At 43.4% G+C, this 19,352-nt stretch overlaps 2 protein-coding genes across 10 annotated transcripts in view; one reads left to right on the top strand and one right to left on the bottom strand.

Moving 5' to 3' along the window:
* Positions 1–427: 427 nt before the first annotated feature.
* On the bottom strand, positions 428–8,484 carry asb5a (ankyrin repeat and SOCS box containing 5a). Its single transcript, XM_030107127.1, has 7 exons — positions 6,865–8,484; positions 5,198–5,277; positions 3,303–3,410; positions 2,945–3,095; positions 1,904–2,038; positions 1,219–1,410; positions 428–1,108 (listed from the first exon to the last, which is right to left on the bottom strand). The coding sequence occupies exons 1-7, from the start codon at positions 7,067–7,069 to the stop codon at positions 981–983; spliced, it is 999 nt and encodes a 332-aa protein (XP_029962987.1). The 5' UTR covers positions 7,070–8,484; the 3' UTR covers positions 428–980.
* ctso (cathepsin O) overlaps positions 8,346–19,352 on the top strand; it is an 81,617-nt gene continuing 70,610 nt past the window's right edge. For all 9 annotated transcript variants that reach the window (XR_003932686.1, XR_003932685.1, XR_003932689.1 and 6 more), the window contains exons 1-6: positions 8,346–8,604; positions 10,507–10,612; positions 10,785–10,909; positions 12,723–12,890; positions 14,140–14,261; positions 18,569–18,732. Coding sequence is in view for 1 of the 9 variants with exons in the window: in XM_030107112.1 (XP_029962972.1) it covers positions 8,404–8,604; positions 10,507–10,612; positions 10,785–10,909; positions 12,723–12,890; positions 14,140–14,261; positions 18,569–18,732 (886 nt within the window). In the remaining 8 variants the exon portion in view is untranslated. The remainder of the gene's footprint in view (positions 8,605–10,506; positions 10,613–10,784; positions 10,910–12,722; positions 12,891–14,139; positions 14,262–18,568; positions 18,733–19,352) is intronic.

Consider the following 19,352-nt stretch of genomic DNA (forward strand, 5'->3'; position numbering starts at 1 on the left):
ATAGATAAAAAAAAATGTACAACATAAAATAATCACTAAATGAGGAAGATCATTTTCTGAAATTCTGGACTGAAAAAATGACAATATAAAACAGGAAAAGAATTCAGAAATAAAATAGAAAATACTTTATCATTTCCAGAGATAAATTCTTTTAAAAGCCACTTTTTGAAGTGTTGTGTAATATTCTAAGTTTCATGAATTCCAAAAACTTGACTAAAGCTTTGTTAATGTTTGAAAATCAAAGCCAAGGATAATTAATAAAGATATGAAATGCACAATATGATAAACTTATAAATAATTGAATAAAAACATAAAAACTTGCCGTTACTGTATTCTGAAGCATGTGAGGCTGTGAGGGAGCATGATTCAATAGTTTATTTAATCGATCATGATCTCAGCAGTGGAGAGGAGCCCGCCTTCACTCTCATAGTTTCCAGTAACGTTAGCCTCCACAGTTGTCAGTTCTCAGTAATCCAAGCTTAAACTCCTCACCTTATTCAGATCTGTTCAGGTCCATCAAACCACAATGGGAAACCGTGTGTGTGTGTGTGTGTGTGTGTGTGTTACAAAGGAAATAAGAAATACTTGAAACGTGTGGCTTCAGCACAGTTTTTTTTTTTAATAATCTGGCAGTAATGCATTTGGTACAAAATGCAAAAACTTGTTTCTACGTAGTGCACAGTTATATGACATTTTTAAGCATGTCCGGTTTTCTGTAAAGTGCATCACTCTCTGGGAGACATTACAACTATTGGGAGACGTCCTAAACACAGCAGAACAGAGAACAAACTTACATTTTGTATTTATTTTTTCCTATAATGAATCCAGGGAACTGTGAGTTCCAGCAGCATCTCGCATCACCTCCATCCACAGCGCGTTGTGGTCAGGTGCGGCGTTCGAGTAATTGCTCTGCGTTTGGAGTGAGGTGGAGCGTGCAGATCCGACGTGTCGCTTGCGTCTGTGCGGTCTGGTTCCGCCTGTCACTGGTACTGCAGGTAGCTCCTGATCCTGCTCGGCAGCGGGAGGTGGGAGAGGAGGTGCAGCCTGTCACGGCCGACACACTTCCTGATGCACTGACGACACAACTGGCTCAGCAGACGCGGCGTGGCTGCGAGCGAGACAGAATCCCGGCATTAAACACTGCGGGATCACTTCGCCGGCTTACTGCTGGAAAGAGACGTAATTACTGTTGACATTCTGGGGAAAAGGTCACTGTACCTTCATAGAGTAGTAGGAAGCCCTCTGTCAGACTGCTGGGCGGCGCCACGTCCACCGGCCTCTGAAACTCTGTGTTCCGGGCATTAATGTCTGCGCCGAAGTCCAGCAGCAGCTTCACCACGGCCGTGCAGTCTTTCTCCGCAGCCGCATGCAGCGGGGAGTCCAGAGACCTGCCTTTCTGCACATTCGCTCCTGTGAGGATCAGAGGTTCATTTCAGCACACACTCCTAACGTCAGAACAATAGGCAGTATATATGTACAGTTTGCATGTGAATGTGTGTGTGTGTGTGTGTGTGTGTGTTTCGCTGTCCAGTTCTGGTGAAAACTGCCTTCAGAAAAGACATCCGTCAGCCTTGAGAGGATGAACGCAGCCTTCATATCTTCAAATAAAGATCCCATGCAGCCCGGGCTCCGCCGGCTCCCGGCTCGCCGCGGTCCTGCTTCATGTTCTAATTGCAACATGCTTTCTGCTTGAGTAAACTTCTGGTTTACAACCAATAAACGGTCCAACATCTGTCTCCTGTGTGACAGATTGCTCATTATCAGACAGCCACACGCTTCCAAGAGGAGCAATCTATTCGCTTTTTTATCATTTTAAGAAGCGGCTTATTTTACAGGCCCGTCTTCCCCTATGGATTTAACATGTTCCAGAGGCTTCCTGTGCCGATGCTGCGAGCATCCTGACCTTCCCTCAGGAGTTTTCTGGCACACTCCAGCTCTTGGCAGACGCAGGCTGTGTAGAGCGCCGTGCCCAGGTGAGGGATGTCCATGTCCACATCTGCCCCCCAGGTCACCAGAGCCTCCACACAACCGTAATGACCTGGAAGTAATGAGCCGTGCAGACAGTAATCAGTAAGTGATAACGCCTGATAATTCTCCAAGCTGTCGCGTGGGGATTTAGCCGCAGTTTCGCAGCACAGCAAAGGACACAAATACAGGTCCAGAGACAAGGTCAAGTGTGACATAAAACCAGAGGAGTTAAAGCGATATTGATCACGGCTCAATAAAACACTAAATGTTAAGACTGTAAATCCAATATATTAATATCATCCATGAAAATGGACTCGAGCCATTTATCAGCCTGACCTCACAAATTAAATTCTATATCAATTAATGTATCGCAAATGCAATCTGTAACTTTTATAAGACCGTTTCTAATCCTTTATGAGGAGGCAGTTAAACTGCTTTCAAACTGAAAAGGATGTTTTTTTTTTATTATTATTTATATCCTGATCACATCATGATATGCGGTTCATATCAACTAAACAAATAAACTGATTGAAATCAGAGAGAATGTAACATAAAATAACCTCTAAATGAGACATCCTTTCCTGAAAGTCTGTCAGAGTTTTAAAAAACAAGAATATAAGTTAAGAGAAATAGAATTATATCCTCAATTCACTCAGCTAATTAAAATGACAGCTTGTTATAATTAGAAGTGTAAATCAGAAATATTATCATGTTCATTAAGTCTGAAGCCTCTACAAAAGCGTGATCTTTCCTAATGTTTAAGCAAAACTTGTGCGTGTATCCTGAAACCGTCTTCAACACACCTAAACAAAACACAACAAGAAAAACAGGGAGTTGAGAGGTTATCTAGCATCATCCTCTGGGTAATGAGGGAAAATATTTTAGAGCTTTATTACCAATGGTGGAAAAAAATGTAAAAATAATAATAAAATGTTTCTTCTTGATGCATCATGCAGAGTGTTTTCCGGCAGGTTACCTTTGCTGGTGGCTTCATGAATGGGTGAGGGGTGATACACCAGGCTCTGGGGCTTTGCTCCATTTTCCAGCAGAATCTCCGTGCACGCCACGCTGCCCACCGCGCACGCGTTGAACAGAGGGGTGACTCCATCAATCGTCGACGCGTTGACCTGTGAACACATTTCCTTTTTTATTGTTATTTTTAGGTCTTGTTTAACCATGCAGGTTGACTAATAGCAACAGCCCGAGGCGCCGGTCGGAGGGGAACGGCGTCTTAATGGCTCCGCAGTGGCTGCAGATTAACAGCAACACTTTTCCCATTTGTCACCCCACATTTTAACAAACCAGGGGAATCACATTCCACCTCGGTGACTTACATTCGCTCCAGCGTCAATGAGAGCCCTGGCACAGGCCACGTGGTCGCCGAGGCAGGCCTCGTGAAGGGGCGTCACGTGGTCGATGGTCAGAACGTTCACATTGTGGCCCTGGAAACAGGTTCAAAAAGACGCAGACGTTTCCTGAGTCCAGACCTTCCAGGGAGCATCAGGCCATCTGTGACCTTTGTCAACCTCTGTTGGTGAACACCAGGAACTGCAAGAACATTAACCAGGCTTATCTCTGGAAAAGAAGACCCATCTCTCTCTCTCTCTCTGTGGTTGGAATGTACGTACGCTGAAAGTCTTATTCCAACAACCAACAGAAATCACCCTGCTAATGACTGTCCGGGTCCATTCTGAGCCTGATGCAAAGCTGACAAGTCACAGGGTGAAGACTTGTAACGCCAGAGCATTTCCAATAGCTCGTCTGAGCTAAAGTGTGCTTTGTTTCCTAAATGGCGTATTTTCTCTGATACTGAAGCCTCAAGAGGAGATTGGAACTTAAGTGTCTCACGCTAAAAAGACAAGGACGTCGATAACAGATTATCACGTCAAAGGAAACAATAATACAACAGTTTCTGGGGTCCGCAGCAGACAGGAAACTGAAATGTTTCTTTCTGTTGATGACAGCAGGTCCGTCTGCCGGCGTTCGACTCCTGTCATGTTTAAGTGTTTCGATGAAGCAGGGCTTTCATTTCACACGGCTGGTTATTATCTGGCACTGCATGGAAACGTATTAACCTCCGTAAGCAGTCCATCACAGGACAGACACACACCTTCCTGTGTGATGCATGTGTGACGCACACATTTATTGTTGCTATACCAAAATGTGCATAATGTGCCAGCGCCGCACTGAAAGATGATTCCATCACTGCGCATTCGTTTGGACAATCCTGTGGACCCTGACTGGCCTGAAGACAGATGAGGCCAAATAAGGTCACAAAGTGTGTGAGAACAAAAGTCCCAGTCACAGCTGGTGTAGATTAAAGGCAAGAGAAAAATAACAGTTTTTTTTTTTTTTTAATAAGAACAAATCCCAAAGCATGAATCTGATCACAAATCGACAAAACGATCAAGTTTCACATCGTCATGCGATTCTGTGCAGCGTTTAACTGCCAAGTATTCACATTTTATGTTGCTGACATTTCACTTACAATCACTGAAGTGGGCACAAATTGTTGGGTAGCGAACAGAAAACACACAAATCTGTCCCCTAAATAATATATATACATATTTAGCAAGCAATCAGCATGTAGGCACACGGGGGACGTTTTCTCGTCTGCGCCTGAAACATTGATCATTCATCTATCTCGGAAAAGTGAGAACCTATTACACCAACTATAAATCTGAAATGTAAGTATCCTGACTGTGTCGAGCATCAATAAATCACATTGTGTTAATACATTTTCCCATTTGCCCAGCCCTCCTGTCAACATAACAAATTATTCCCTCACAGTATTTAATGTTGTGGAACAGTTGCATCAGAGGCAGTGGAAGCGGCCAGTAACGGCCAAGGAGCCGCCAAACACCTCCAACAAAGGAGATGCAACACAGAACGCCACATATATTATTAATCTGCTGTGGATTTACTGTTAATAGGCGTATATCAATCTATAGCAGGCCTCATTGTGATCGCTGAAGTGTTATCCTGACCCCCACAGGTGGTAATAATTGAGAAATTGAATAAATCAGATGCTTCCTGCTCCTCTTCCTCAGTATCTGACAAAGACGCTGAACCAGATGTGACGGCGCCGGAGCTGATTTGGCTCCAGGAGTGTGTGTATGTGTGTGTGTGTGTGTGTGTGTGTGTGTGTGTGTGTGTGTGTGTGTGTGTGTGTGTGTGTGTGTGTGTGTGTGTGTGCAGATGAGGTGGGGAAACGTCGTGCTCTCCTCACCTGTAAAATGAGGGTCCTCAGAGCGAGGAGGCGGCCCTGGCCGGCGGCGTCGTGCAGGGGTGAGCGGTCCGCCCAGGACGCTGCGGCAGGAATAAGAATTCAGGGCTTTTACTGATGCTCACATTTGTCATTGTTTACCTGACGCTGCGCTCCACGCTCCGTGAACACCTGGAGTACATTACGCACACAAATATTCCAATAACGCTCATAAAAGTGACAGAGAGGCGCTGGAACACACTGTAGATGCCTACGATTAGGTCTTACTTTACATGCGGCTTTGCATTTTACTTAGAAGCTTGCAGGTTGTGAAATGTTTGTCTTAAACAGAGGATGATAAAAGATAACAGTTAAGCTTTATGGAGCAGAGGAAGCAATTGTAGTTTTATGTCAGGCAGTGATTTTACTAACCATATGTTGTCAGACACCATGCAGGAATATGATACGGCGCTCCTCATGTATCTATTACAGCAACACAAAGCAACTCCTGCACTTTAATTCCTCTTAATAAGCGTATTAGTATTGTTGTTTTAGCCTCTCAGGTCACGTTTCACCCTACATCTCCGCCGAGTTAATGCACAGAGCAGCTTGTAGTTATGTGACTAACAGAGCTTGAAAATCCCTGGTGCTACATCATCAACACTCCGCTCACGTGACAAATGCATGTAAAAATAAGAAATCTTTTTAAGCACACCTGAGTCGATGTCCAAAATAACAGCTGACGCATTCCACACGTTCTCATCATCATTATCCTCTTCATTCATTCTTATCAGAAATGACAGATAATCATCGACCCCAGGTTGTTTTTTTTAATGCTGTTTTGTCATGCAGCCGTACCTCCCCTGACTGACATTAATTTGAAATACAGACATAAAGACGCAGCTAGAGACATCAAACAGATTCCTTAGAACAAGGAAAAGCATATCTACAGGACCGTGACTAATACCCTGAGCTCAGCTCATTAGTATTCCACGGAGTGGGAACACTTTAAATTAAACATCCCTCTGAATGATAGCTACAGATTATGTTGTCGTCGTGTCTCTCTCTCTCTCTCTCTCTCTCTCCCTCTCTCTTCCCCCAGAATGAGCCTTCGAAGTCCCTGAGAATGTGGAGTGTTGTTTTGCTTGCCGTCTGACTGTGGAAGGGTGCGCTGCATAGCTGGGAATGGAAAGTAGGGCAGGACGAGGGTGGGGGAGGCAGGAGGCAGGAGGGGGATATCATGACTGTGTTCTATTAATACATTAGAGAAAAAAGAGCTGCTGGGCCAACGCTGTCTTCGTTTAATATTGAATGTACAGTTCAGGATTTATAAGCAGCTATTACGCTAATGAAAGAAAAGTGGGCTATCATTCATATCTACAGTACGGACTCCTGTGAACACAACGAGTGGCTGTTATGCTCCCTGAATTAACAATCCAGTGTGTGTATCTGATGTGTAAACACAGAGAGTGTTAGTGCCAGTGTGTGGAGCCTCAATGGACCCTCAAAGGTGAAGGTGTCACCTCTGACCTTTGCATAGGCGAGGTTAAGCATGTGTCACACTGTGGCTACATTCTCCACTGTACCTGACTCCATGGGTCGTCAGTCGAAACGGCATTTCAGATCACATCCAGCAATAATCTCGCTGGAAAATAACCTTTAAAAAAGTCCCCACTCCTCAGAGTACTCACTGTGCTGTCGACCATAATCGTAGAACTCTGCTGAAATGCGGGCGGCCTCTTTACGATTCCCACGGACTATGTAGAAGTATGTGAGTAAGTTGAGAGAAATCTTAACGAAGAGCTTGAAGCAGAACAGTGCCAAGATGCTGAGGTAAACATTGGACAACTGGACTGCGAAGGGTCTGTTGGTGAGTTCCTCTGTTGGGTCTGACATTTCCTCTGGCACGTTCCACAGGAGCTTAGGTTCTGGTTGAAGGCAGGATCAGATGCCACTACAAAAAGCAGCGGAGTCGCTGACTTCTCCTCCCAGAGCGAGGACGGGACGGACGGGTCGGCCGCTCCTGACAAAGTACGGGCTGGAAAAAATGCTCTGCAGCTGCTACTGTGCTCCAGAGCAACTACTGCAATGTTATTGTACCCTGTGTGTGGGTGGTCACAAGTCACACACACTTCAAGCTGGCATGCCTGTCTCACTAGCCAATGTGATATATAGGCTTATCTGCATAGGATTACAGCTCTGAATAATTAAAGAATCACAACTTGTAGCCAGTGTAACCACATGACGGTGACTGAGTCTAGGTAAAGATTGAAAATATGAACATGTGTTCATAAAAATGTTAGCATTTCTCTGTAGATAAATCAAGAATAATGACAAGAAAAACATGTTAAATACCACCACTACCACCACCACAACAGCAAGCACCTGCTTTACATTATAGCAATTTGAAACATTTACTCAAACACTACAGTAGTTTAAACTACATTAGTTTTTGGGTAAGTATGCAATTTTAGTCAAACCTGAAACCAACTCACATCACCTTCAAATGACGCTACTACATTTTATAGCCAGAGTTCTTGAATTTCTGTTGTTATTATTGTTAATAAATTGGTTATACAAAATCTAGGTTATTTCATAGAATTGGTAGGATAGGCATAAAGAGAGCAGTTTGTGTTGGTGTTTGTATTTTGTATGTGTTGAAATATGACTAGAAATAAAACATTGAGTGGTTGATTGGCTGAATGATTGATTCATATAAAACAGCTTTCATAGTGGGAAAAAAATCTATTTCACACAATTAAACAAATTTGCACACAGTTATATTTGAAGGTGCTCCTTAGAGATTTCCACTGAAACTACAGCTCTGAAATATTCTTATATTTTTACGAAACAGTTATCATAGTGTAGCTTTTTTCCCCCTTCATTGACAGAGAGCTTTTCTTTGAACATATAATTTTACGGGTAATTTGAATGAGATGTCTGGTGATATACGATGTAATTTCACTTGTAAATGTGTGTAATTTCAGCAGAATGAAGCTATTTGTGCTCAAGAAGATTTTAATATCATTTCCACTATTACTCATTTTCAACACCAAACCAATGACACATCTGTAACGTTATCTCTTTGAATGACAGCATGCTTTGGTTTGTTTACTTTCTGTTTCTGACAATGCCCCTTAATCAGTACGCATGCGCAGTGACGTCACTCTGGCGCGCATCCAAACTTCCGTATTTCCTGTTTCATACTTTCTCTTCTCATTTTACCTGAAATGCAGCTCTGTCAGGAGTTTAAACTTACTTTACTCGCATTGCTTTCAGTCGCCTTTCTGCTCTGCGGTCCTAATGTGAGCTCCGGAGACACTTTGAGTAAATTAAACAGCTCAGAAGTGGATTTCTGGGCGTTCATTCGAAAGTTTCAGCGCGAGTATGAAGACAGCGAGGAGTTCGAACGTCGGTATTTCTACTTCCAGGTAAGAAGCAGGAAGGCGGATATACAGAGAAACACCGGGGCGAAACATGCTTCATTTTCACTCACTTTGCAGTCTTCAAATCTTCATGTCTGTACGTCACAAACGTGGAGGACGTCAGATTAAGCGACGCCCACTTACGCAGGTCACGTAAAGCTCAACACTTTAAATCAAGTGCATGTTTTTATATTGAAATTTGGAATTGAAATTTGGAATTTTGAAATCACTAAAATTCAGGTAAATCTGAAAATATCAGCACTACAATGATGCTTTTCGAGCACAAATTATATAATTTAAAATATTGAGATGTGTGACAAAATATTTATAACGCTTGCATAATTGATGATAAAACGTGTAAAGTAGGTTATGATGTATATAAAACGTTGATAGGTGTAACAGTTTCAAGGATAAAACACAGAATAACCAACAATTACTGTCATCTCATAGTGAGAAACCCCCTGACTGTCTGGTTCTTCTCTGTGTAGTTTGCATGTTCTCACTTTGTGAGTGGGTTTCTGTACTTGGTGTTCTTCCCTCCTGAAGGGGTTTAAATCATAAATGAATTAATACATTTTTTTAATGTTTACAATTAAGATTTAATTTCACATGTCTGAAAATGAATTGACACACACAAAAACTCTTTAAACCGATTCCTCTCTCCATCAGTTAGTGAAAAATGATTTAATTCCTTCCATGTTTTACAAAGTTTTAATATGACATATAACCACATGTGCCCTCAATGTGGGATATTTTTTTTAATGCCTACAAACACAAAGTATTGTGAACCACATGTTTTATCTGAGAAATTGCAAAATACACCTTTTTAAACAGTTTTCTATTTGAGAATTGCTTCAACCCTGTTTTCTGTGTACCCCATAATTTAACTCCACATCTATGAATTTCATTATTTTCCACCTTAAAAATAAGATGTTTGTGTGATCCGTCCTCATTGTAATTGTGGCTACACAGTAATTTATGTTTGATAATTTCACTGCACAGTAAAGCTGTATAGTGATTTATAATCCAGAAAAAGCTTTTGCTCTATTTAATATTGAGATGGTTCTTAGGAGTTTAAGCATAATTTTGGCCGTATGTGTTATATATGTAGTTATATGTAAGTTGTCCATGAATATGGAAATGTTTGGTTGTGTCTGTGTGTTTTCTCTGATGATCTGGCTGCACTGCAAACCGCCGGGATCGCCTCCATCACCGTTCACCGGCCAAGTTTTTGTCATTTTTCAATGTGAAGTTCAGCTTTGACATGAAAACAGCCGTTTTGCTCAAGAAAAGGCAGTTTAGTGTGTCAGTGTTTCACAGATAAAGTCACCAAGTACTTTAAATTTAGTAATCAAAAGCACTTACAAGACACTTTAATGTGAAGGTCGAGGATATGACTGAAGGTAGAATCAAATATAAGAGATAACAGTTAGTGGAATGGCCCGTTAAAAGAGACTACAGAAGTCATGGTTACAGAGAGCAGTATGACCTCTTTTGTTTAGGATCTGAGGATGTACTCAATCTGTTCGGAGCAGAAGATGGAAATGTTTCATTTCCACTGGGAGCAGCTCGCTATAAACACTCTCTGATTTATCACAGTCCGATCTCTGATAATTCAGAGTCGTGCTTTCTTGAAATGTGTGGGACTCTCTGTGCTGCGATGGCGCTGAAATCAGCCCTCCGGCTCATATCTTAAGTCTTCAATAATGTTAAAGTCAAGTCAGTTAATGAGTTTTTTTATGATATGTATTTTGCAAATATTGATATTGTGATAACTGTGTGATGTATTGTGCATTTCACTTCCTCTCAGTCGCTGGTCCTAGATCTAATGTATGAATAATTCCTGGCTTGTTCTTTGTCTTTGAGGAAACTTCCCCACCTCTGACTTGTTATTTTGTGTTTTTGCAGAATGCTACTAAGCGGCACGTCTCCCTGAACTCGTTTTCCTCAGAGCTGCAGTCAGCTCAATACGGGATCAATCAGTTTTCTGACCTCTCACAGGAGGAATTCAGAGGTAAGCTGTAATCTTGTCATGAATTGTGATGTTCTGGACCGTGTTTTTGTTTCTGCCGGTGATTTAAACGAGCAGCCGAAGAGGCTTCGGTCTCTCAGGTAAAGCATCGCTCACTCCTGTTCCTGTGAAACTCACACGGTCGCAGTCATTAAAATGCGTCGGTCGTCCTCAGATGTGTACCTGCGGGCCGTCTTCCACCGAGCGCCTCCTTTCTCTGGGCTGACGGCGCCGAAGCTGCCCGCCAAACTGGACTGGAGGGACAAGGCGGTGGTGGCGCCGGTCCAGGACCAAGGAGCTGTAAGCTTCACACAGGCACCAGATCCACTCTGTAGGTTTAGAAACACAACAAAAACTTGCTGCCTTTAAAAACACACATCTTTTTTGAGATATAGATTTTTACACCAGGAAAATCAGAAAAGAGACACGAATCTCCACTTAAATCAATTAAACTGGATTTTTTTCCCTTCATTTTTTTGAAATTTATGGTGACGAAAAATGAATTGTTTAACATTTTCATGAAGTTAAAACTAAAGCAGAGAAAGTCAATTTGTTACAAATACAATATACTTTGCAGTTTGAACTAAATGTACCTATTCCTCTGTGTTCTCGTTCATAAGTTCATAACTGATCACCATAATGGGGTTATTGTGTTTTCTCCCCTCAGTTTCTGCTTTGCCTCGTTTGGAAGATTAACAATATTTTGTTTTCATTCATTTAGGGTGTTTTAAACCAGAGCGACAAGATCCCAGTTAATGATCAGACAACATATTTATTTACCTTTGGATGAGGGAAAAAAAAATGAAGAATCTGTGAAAGATTTTGGGCAAAGATTCACAAATTGAGTGAAAGAGCTTGATGGAAGCTTCTCCTCCTGGAAGGGAGAGCAGATCCAGACTGAGGAGGATCAGCGAGCTGAGTTTCCTCTGGTTTTCTCCTTCGTCGTTCAGTCGATTTGCTGCGAGGGATCTTGTTGTCACTGTGAAGCTGCTGTCCTGGGGGAAACACAGAACCTATACGAGAAACCGCCGGCGCCATAACATCTATTTTAGCCTCTTGAATTGAGGCGGAGGCTGAAGCGCTGGAGGGTAGCCTTTAAATGACCGCTTTCACCGACCTGCAAGTTCTCTGCAGAGTTTCCATCAAAGACAGACGCATCGAGGATGAAATGCGGTTTCATGCGCAAACCTTCAAGCTTGTCACATTACGTGAATTCCCCTCGATGCACTGCTTGATTCCTCGTCTGACTCCAGTGTATTTCATCACTTCAGATCAGATGGCCACAATATTTTGTACATTCGGCTCATCTCCAGTCCAAGCAATAATGCTTGATTTTGGTTTCAGTATTGATTTTAAGCCAGATTGAACAACAACATATTGGATCTTATTTTCCTTTTTTTTTAAGTTTTTCATTACATTTATGGGAATTTATGCTGAATAGGTGAACCGTAGTCCCGTGCTGTTTTGAAAAATAGGGCTTGTCAGTTCTAAAGAGAAAAAAAAAGCTTTAATGGAGCAAAATATGACCTTAAGAAGAAATGCGTATATGCAGAAAGGCAGTGTAATCCATGTAAGATCATCAACACAGCCTAACCGGGCTGGATTAGATTCTTATATACGAGCGATAATTTCTTCCTTATGAACAGCCTTCAGATTTCTTTAGCTCAGAACTTCTAAAGGAAACGTTTCCTCAATAGCAGAAACTGAAGGGTTCCTCTGTCAGTAGATGGCAGCAGAAAGCAATTAGTCACAGTGGACTCAGGCCGGCGGATCCTGCACCTGACTGGAGACGCTTCATCAGAACGCCTTCAGATATCGAACACTGGCTTCTGAAATCCAGTCACACAAATTACATCTAGCTTGTATCTACATTTCGTGCTGCTCAAATATCCCTGCTCGTGATGTTTAAAGGTAATTGGCAGCACTGATTCATGTAACAAGGTCGCACCAGGACAGTTCATTTCCATAACTCAGTGGAAAATGATTATGTGCCCTGCAGAAGTGTCCTTGAGCAAAACATGAAATTCCCTGTAGATGCGGAGGAGCAGAATATAATTTACCGGATTTTATTTTTTATTTTGTTTTTCCTGCTTTGGTTCCTCTCCCTCGGCAGTGTGGAAGCTGCTGGGCGTTCAGCGTGGTCGGCGCCATCCAGTCTGTTCGCGCCATCGGAGGCTCACAGCTGGTGCAGCTCAGCGTGCAGCAGCTCATCGACTGCTCCTTCCAGAACGCCGGCTGCAGCGGCGGCTCCCCGTCCTCGGCTCTTCGGTGGTTAGAGCAGGTACGCCGCCATCCCCCTGCTCACAGGTGCCTCCTGAACGGCTCACAGAGAGTTTAAAAATAGAATAAATCCTAAGTGGGAATACACGATATGCACAAACCACACTGCCAGTGTTTTCTGTTTTAGAAAAAGCAGCAAACATTCTGTTACACTGTGGAGAGATTCTCATCAATATGGAGTGTTTTAATGATCCGTTCAGACGGCGACAGCTTCAGGTGAAAACTCAAAACGTGTTGGGGTCCGTTTACACCGTCTCCATGGAAACCGGCCAAAACCACACACTGCGTGGAAGCGCTGCTTCTGGTCACAGTAAATAGTTGTTCTGCACATGTGCAGTGGACGGACATTAAGAACAACATTTAACACCATGACGCCCAGTCTCTCCTGGACTTGATGGTTTTAGAGCTGACAGTCTCCCTTATAGCACTTACATTAATATTTCGGTTATAGCTGGTATTTATGTGGTACACAAACAAGTTTCTATGTTGATGTAGAATACTGAAACCCATATAAACACTAAATATGAAAAAAAAAAAAAGTCTTTATTTCTCGAACCTTCAAAACCAAACAAATGCAGTGAAATAACGTTAGTCTTAGGTTATTTTTAAAACTGTAACAAGTACCTACATGAAAGTACAGTTTAACTTGCAAAGTTTTTAATCGTAAACCACAAATGAAAATACCTCGATAAGGTTTTATAATCTGTGAAATAGGTTAAATTAGAAATATCAAAAATATTATCAGGAAAAACACTCCTATAGCTAATAGTTTTTTGGGGGGAAAGTTCAAATCATTACTCGTCACGTCAACTCACATCCGTGGAATTACTCAAGCAAAAATATCAGAACCATGACTCAACTATGATGTATTGTTGCACATTTATCAACTTGAAGCCCCCCTAACACACATGCATGACTGCAGCTGGACGGGAATAAATATCAGCTGTTAATATCTGACCAGTTTTATAACGTTATGTTAATTATAAAAGTCCAACTTGGTCATCTAACCCGTTGTTAATGTTTAGAGTGTGTTGTTCTCTGCAGCATGTGTGTGTGTGTGTGTGTGTGTGTGTGCGCTCATTATAAAAACAGCCAACAGCGCCAACTGGTGGCCCAGCATGAACACTGCATTGTTTTCAGCGTTTTCTGCCGTTCCCGTGGAAACAGACATCATTTTTTAAAACCCATAAAAGATGCGTTTTCTCCTGAAACTCTGGCGTGTAAACGAGGAATCGGCGTTTTCTCTCCAGACCAGGCTGAAGTTGGCGACGCAGTCGGAATACCCGTACCAGGCGGCCACGGGAATCTGCCGCTTCTTCTCCCCGTCACATGGCGTGGTCGCAGTGAGGAACTTCACAGCTCATGATTTCAGGTACGTTTCAGGATTTGCTCCCCCAGCAGTAAAAAGATAAAAATTAATGTGGGATTTTAATGTGGTCCTGCTGAAGGGCGGCGGCGAGGGGCCGCGCTCGGCGTCGGGCCTCAGTGTGTCAACAGAGCTGTAGATAGGACAGATGAGCAGAGTCAGAGGTCGTCTTCTGTTAAAGGTATTTCATTAGTATGGCCTTGAACCGTCACTTTTTTATTACTTTTATTGTGTTTTTCCATACTGCGACGGATGTTCTCAACTCACACATTTGTGAAATATTCATATTAAATCTCGGTTTCATTAATTTTTTACCATATTTCCTTTAAATGCAACCTTAAGCAGCTGTAATTAATATGGGTTTATATGGAAAATATTGTTCATTTGTGACAAGAAGTGATTTTATTTTAAAATTTTGGTTTTCAGCGGCCTTCGGTGGACTTTGCGACTTGCTTACATAATTTCACTGTGATCCCTTTTTTCTGTGAACCATTTCCATGATGCTTATCAGTCACTGCAGCTTTCATTCGCGAAAGGAGTCTCTATCCATATTTACTTAAAACCTTTACCTCAAACTGCCCAAAAAAAAACACAGCACTCCTTAAGCTGCAAAAGGTGCAAATCAACACTAAGAAGCAGGCCGAACAGCAGCCGAGGTGTCTGCGTGTCGTTGTGGGACTCCTGCTTTTTTGCGGAGCAGAGAAACGGATCGGTTGTCAGAGGAATAGCAGGATGAGCTGCAGCGCGGCGTCTGGAGGTTTGTGATCCAACAAACAGGCTCCAGCCAGCATCTCAGCAACCGGCCTCATCAAGCTGTGTGTGGAAGGAATCTGCCGGGAGCCGCCGCGGAGCTCTCCAGCGTTCTGCTCATTTCCGGGGGAACCGGGGCCTCTCTCATCGATCCGGTGTCCCGTTCCTCCACACGTTCTGATGCAATTTGTTGCGTTGTGTTTGCAGTGCGGCAGCGGTTTGCACTCTTACCTCACAGCCAGGATATTCCCAGCTTGAGTCCACGTTTGAGGGCCGCTCCGTGCACGGCTTGCATTTTCTGCCGGTGCGTGCACGTGGGTTCTCTGTTGCGTTTGAGGTGAACAACCCTCAGTGTGAGACGGTGTGTTTGGGTTGAGCTCAGTGAAGCTTTATCGATCTACTTTATATATTACACTTCTTTAAAACCGTCTTCTAACACAAGCAGAGATGAGATTCAGTAGATAATGAAGTAATATTGGCTCCTTTACGTCCCTCATTTGCAGATTTTAGCAGGAGGAATGAAAAGCATCAATAAGAAATCACATGAGAAACCTTCAATCAGAGGAATAGAGTGGTTATCTAAAGAAAAACCTCTGATTCTATAGAAACTATATGAGGAATTAGTTTCGTCTTTATTTCAGCTGAATCACATCCAGACAGAAGTCGCCGATGTTCCGTTAACAAGTGGTCGGACTGTTGTTGAAGTTCCGTGCGGCGTCGACGGTATCGAGCAGCTTGATGTGATTCTGAATGCTGCTGCAGTTTTACCACTCACACCACAATGTTTCAAATCTTTATATTGACCTTCTGTTCCATTTGAAAGTTCTGCTGCTTGTTTTTCAGACCGCTCAGTAATTTAAGACCTAAATACCGCTCTGATCTGAGCTGGCCTTCAGAAACGGGCACTCGATGGAGAGCCGAAGAACGTCGGGTGGTTCTGCTCCCCCTATAGAGAAAGAAATGGAGGAGAGTGCGTAACCACGTTAACCCTCTTCGTGTCCTCAGACTCTGTGACCTCCGGGTCAGAATGATTCACCTTCCCTCGACCGGCTAAACAAAGCAGCATGATCTCGCTTCCAACGCCAGCTTGTGCCAGTAACAGAGTTCTCCCTCCTCACCCTGCTTTTGTTCAGGAGACTCTGCTTCTATCCACCAAACTGTCTCTGTGTTATGTCTTAGAGTTCAGGAAAATAGCAGAAATGTGCAAAAAGTAGTTTTGACTACATTTGTAGTTAACTGGAGTCTTCTTCAGGGTGATGGAGTACGCACATATTCATATCATGACGAGAGTCATCAATTAACCTCCATCTCATGTTTTTGGTATGTGGGAGGGAAAAAAAAAGCACATGATGCTCAGAGAGAATCTCCAAACTCTGCACAAGAAGTCCTGACGGCCGTGATGAGCTGAACGGTGGGTGCAGGAAGTAGAGCGGACAGAACGAACGCTGTGCTCGCCAACCTGGAGAATCGCCATCAGGTCCGCCAACTTGCTCGCTCACGTCTTGATCCCAACAATGAATCGATTTCGCTTGTAAACCGGGACAAAGACCAGTTCACCTCCTCATTCACTGCTGCAGAAAAACTAACTTAATGTCTGAAGTGACTCCAATTAAAACAGTAGTTGGATCCGTGAGGTTGATCCAGACCCACATTCTGCATCCATTTCCACACCTTTCATCTGCATGTACGGTACATTTCAGTGTGTAAACATACACTGAACTGCACGTTAACACACCAAATGAATCACAGTTCTCTGTTTCAGAGCCTGTTCAAAGGCAACGGACACTTTTTGTGTTTTTCTATGCTAGTGATCGACCCTAGAAGAGACTGAAGCATTCCCACATTCTCCTGCTTTTCACTGCTGATTGATTTTGACTTGAAGAAAATGGTTCCTGCTTCTGGAAAGATCAGTGTGTGGAAAGTTGAACAATTTGCGTGTTTTGCAATGTTTGGGTCAACCTTGGAAAAGTCACCAAATTGAACAGTAGCAGGTTGTTGCGGCTCAAAGGGGAATCGGAGACCTTCATGGAGTTTTTGTACTTCGATACATGAAGTTATATTTCAGTAAATGTCATGTCTCCTTTAGTTCTTGTAGCTACATCTCTGTCTCTCAGTCGGAAGGTTCCAGGTTTGATTCTCTATCTGTCCGAATGTTGAGAAGTCCATGAGCGAGACACTGAACCCCGAATTACTGGAAATGCATTGCATTTGTATGAGTGTGTGTGAGAGGGTGAATGTGGCTGGTAGTGTTTGAGTTGACGGTCACCCAGGGCGGCCTGTCTGTCTGTACGATTCTCCATGTATTGCCATTCATTACAGAAACAATCGACTCATATCCAACATTTTCTGTATTTCTGCCGTTTCCGTGGAAACAGACATCGTCACAGCTTCCTCGAAATCCTTTGCATTGCGATTAGTTTGCCTTCCTTAAAAAAAAAAAAAACAACAACAAACACCTGCCTTGTCTTATCAAACGTGACTAAAAAGCGAAGGATTTTCAAAGATTTTAGTATTTAGTAAATGTCAATGTCATGCTCGTACTCATATTTCCATTCTGCTCCCTTCCACAAAGCACTCATCCAGTTTAAAAACTTAGTTCTGTGACCTGACCCTGTCTGCCGAAAGGTCGCGGCGCCGGGTCAGCGAGTACATCAAGCTGCTGGCACTGGATGTTTCCGCCGTGTGGAGACGGACGGGTCACGGCGAGGTCCTAACGTCCTGCTCAAAGCTGATCTGCGCCGCTGCATCGCTAAACAAATACATCATCATCAGGCCTGAGATGGGGAAGGCAGCACCTCGCTGCGAATGGCGAGCCAGATGGCTTTATTCAATATAGATTTGGCGCGGTCGTAGGCTCGCTGGACCATATGCGGCGAGCCTGGCGGCGGACGGCGTCACAGATTCCCCTAACTGGAATCAGCTGGCGGAAGGACAAGAGGCGGCGGCGGAGGGGACGTGGCGTCTCCCGCAGGGGACGTCCTCTGTGCGAGACTGCAGAAAAAAACAGAACCCAACGACGCCGTTCTTAAAAATAAATAAATAAATAAACGGAGCAGAAACCGATGTGCTTACAGGAAGATGTGAGAATAAAATGAACCGATCGATGCAAGCGGAGAGAAAACAGTGGAAAACATTTTGAAATGGCTCCAAGGGTCAAACAATGGGCCCAGCAGAGATCCAGAGCAGGCCGCAGGACGACCTTACAGAGGGAGGCTGACATTGGAGTCGGTGCAGCTGCTGGTTCTGCTTTATTTACCGCAGGTCTCACTGTGATGCTCAGAGCAGCAGACCGGCAGCTCTGGAGGTAGAAACATGCACGCTGCACAAACCCGACTGCCTTTTTCTGGTTTTAGCCTGAGAGAGGATTTTAGTTTTCTGCAGATTTTAACCACAGAAGAAAATCACCATGTTGAGTCGTTGGTTCTAATAAAGCACAAACAGCGAGTATTGAGAGGCTGGTTCCTGACATTTTTATAAATTTAAATATATCGAGGGGAAACGTTTGGACTTGATGTTGTTTGTTATTCTTTCACATGATGTGAACGGTGTTTATCTTCCGCCAGCGGTCAGGAGGAGGCCATGATGGCTGAGCTGCTGCAGCGCGGCCCCCTGGTCGCCGTCGTGGACGCCGTCAGCTGGCAGGACTACCTGGGCGGGATCATCCAGCACCACTGCTCCAGCCACTACTCCAACCACGCCGTGCTGGTCGTCGGATACGACACCACAGGTACGTGCAGGAAAGCAGGGATCGCAATCGGAAAGAAACGCATAGCTGCCGAGTTTCACCTGGCGAATCGGCTTCAGTCCCAGAGCAGCGTGCCGCCCTGGACTGTGTCTGTTCCATCCTAAATCCCCTCCTTTCTCATTCGCGAGGAAGCTTGAGAAGTTTCCTCTGAATACCAACTTGTAATTTTTGTAAATAATGTACGAGTGTGCCTCATTTAGCAGTCATCCCTCCGGCAGTATGTTTCTTTTGTGTTAAGAAAATGTGGGATTAAAATCAGAACACTTTTCTTGATTTGGGTGATTTTTTTTTTTTGCATCGTAGCATTTTCACCTCATGCCAGTTTGTCCTCTCTATAAATGATGACCAGCGTATCTGGGATGATCAGCAAATATTGATGCATCTTCCATGACTGTTTGTTTAGAGAGTTGCTTCATGAGTGTCGGTGTCCCAGTTTCAAACCAATAAAAACAACGAGATTGAAGAACAGGGAGGATTTCAGGTCGAGCTGCAGCTTGGTTTTCTGAATGAGAGATCAACTTTTGCCGCAGTTTGTTTTTGCTGATATCGGTATTTTGTACTTCTGCATATGAATTATTCCACACATATTTGCTTTCTGTGTG

Source organism: Salarias fasciatus, chromosome 2 (genome assembly GCF_902148845.1).
Source record: "Salarias fasciatus chromosome 2, fSalaFa1.1, whole genome shotgun sequence".
Lineage (NCBI taxonomy): Eukaryota > Metazoa > Chordata > Actinopteri > Blenniiformes > Blenniidae > Salarias > Salarias fasciatus.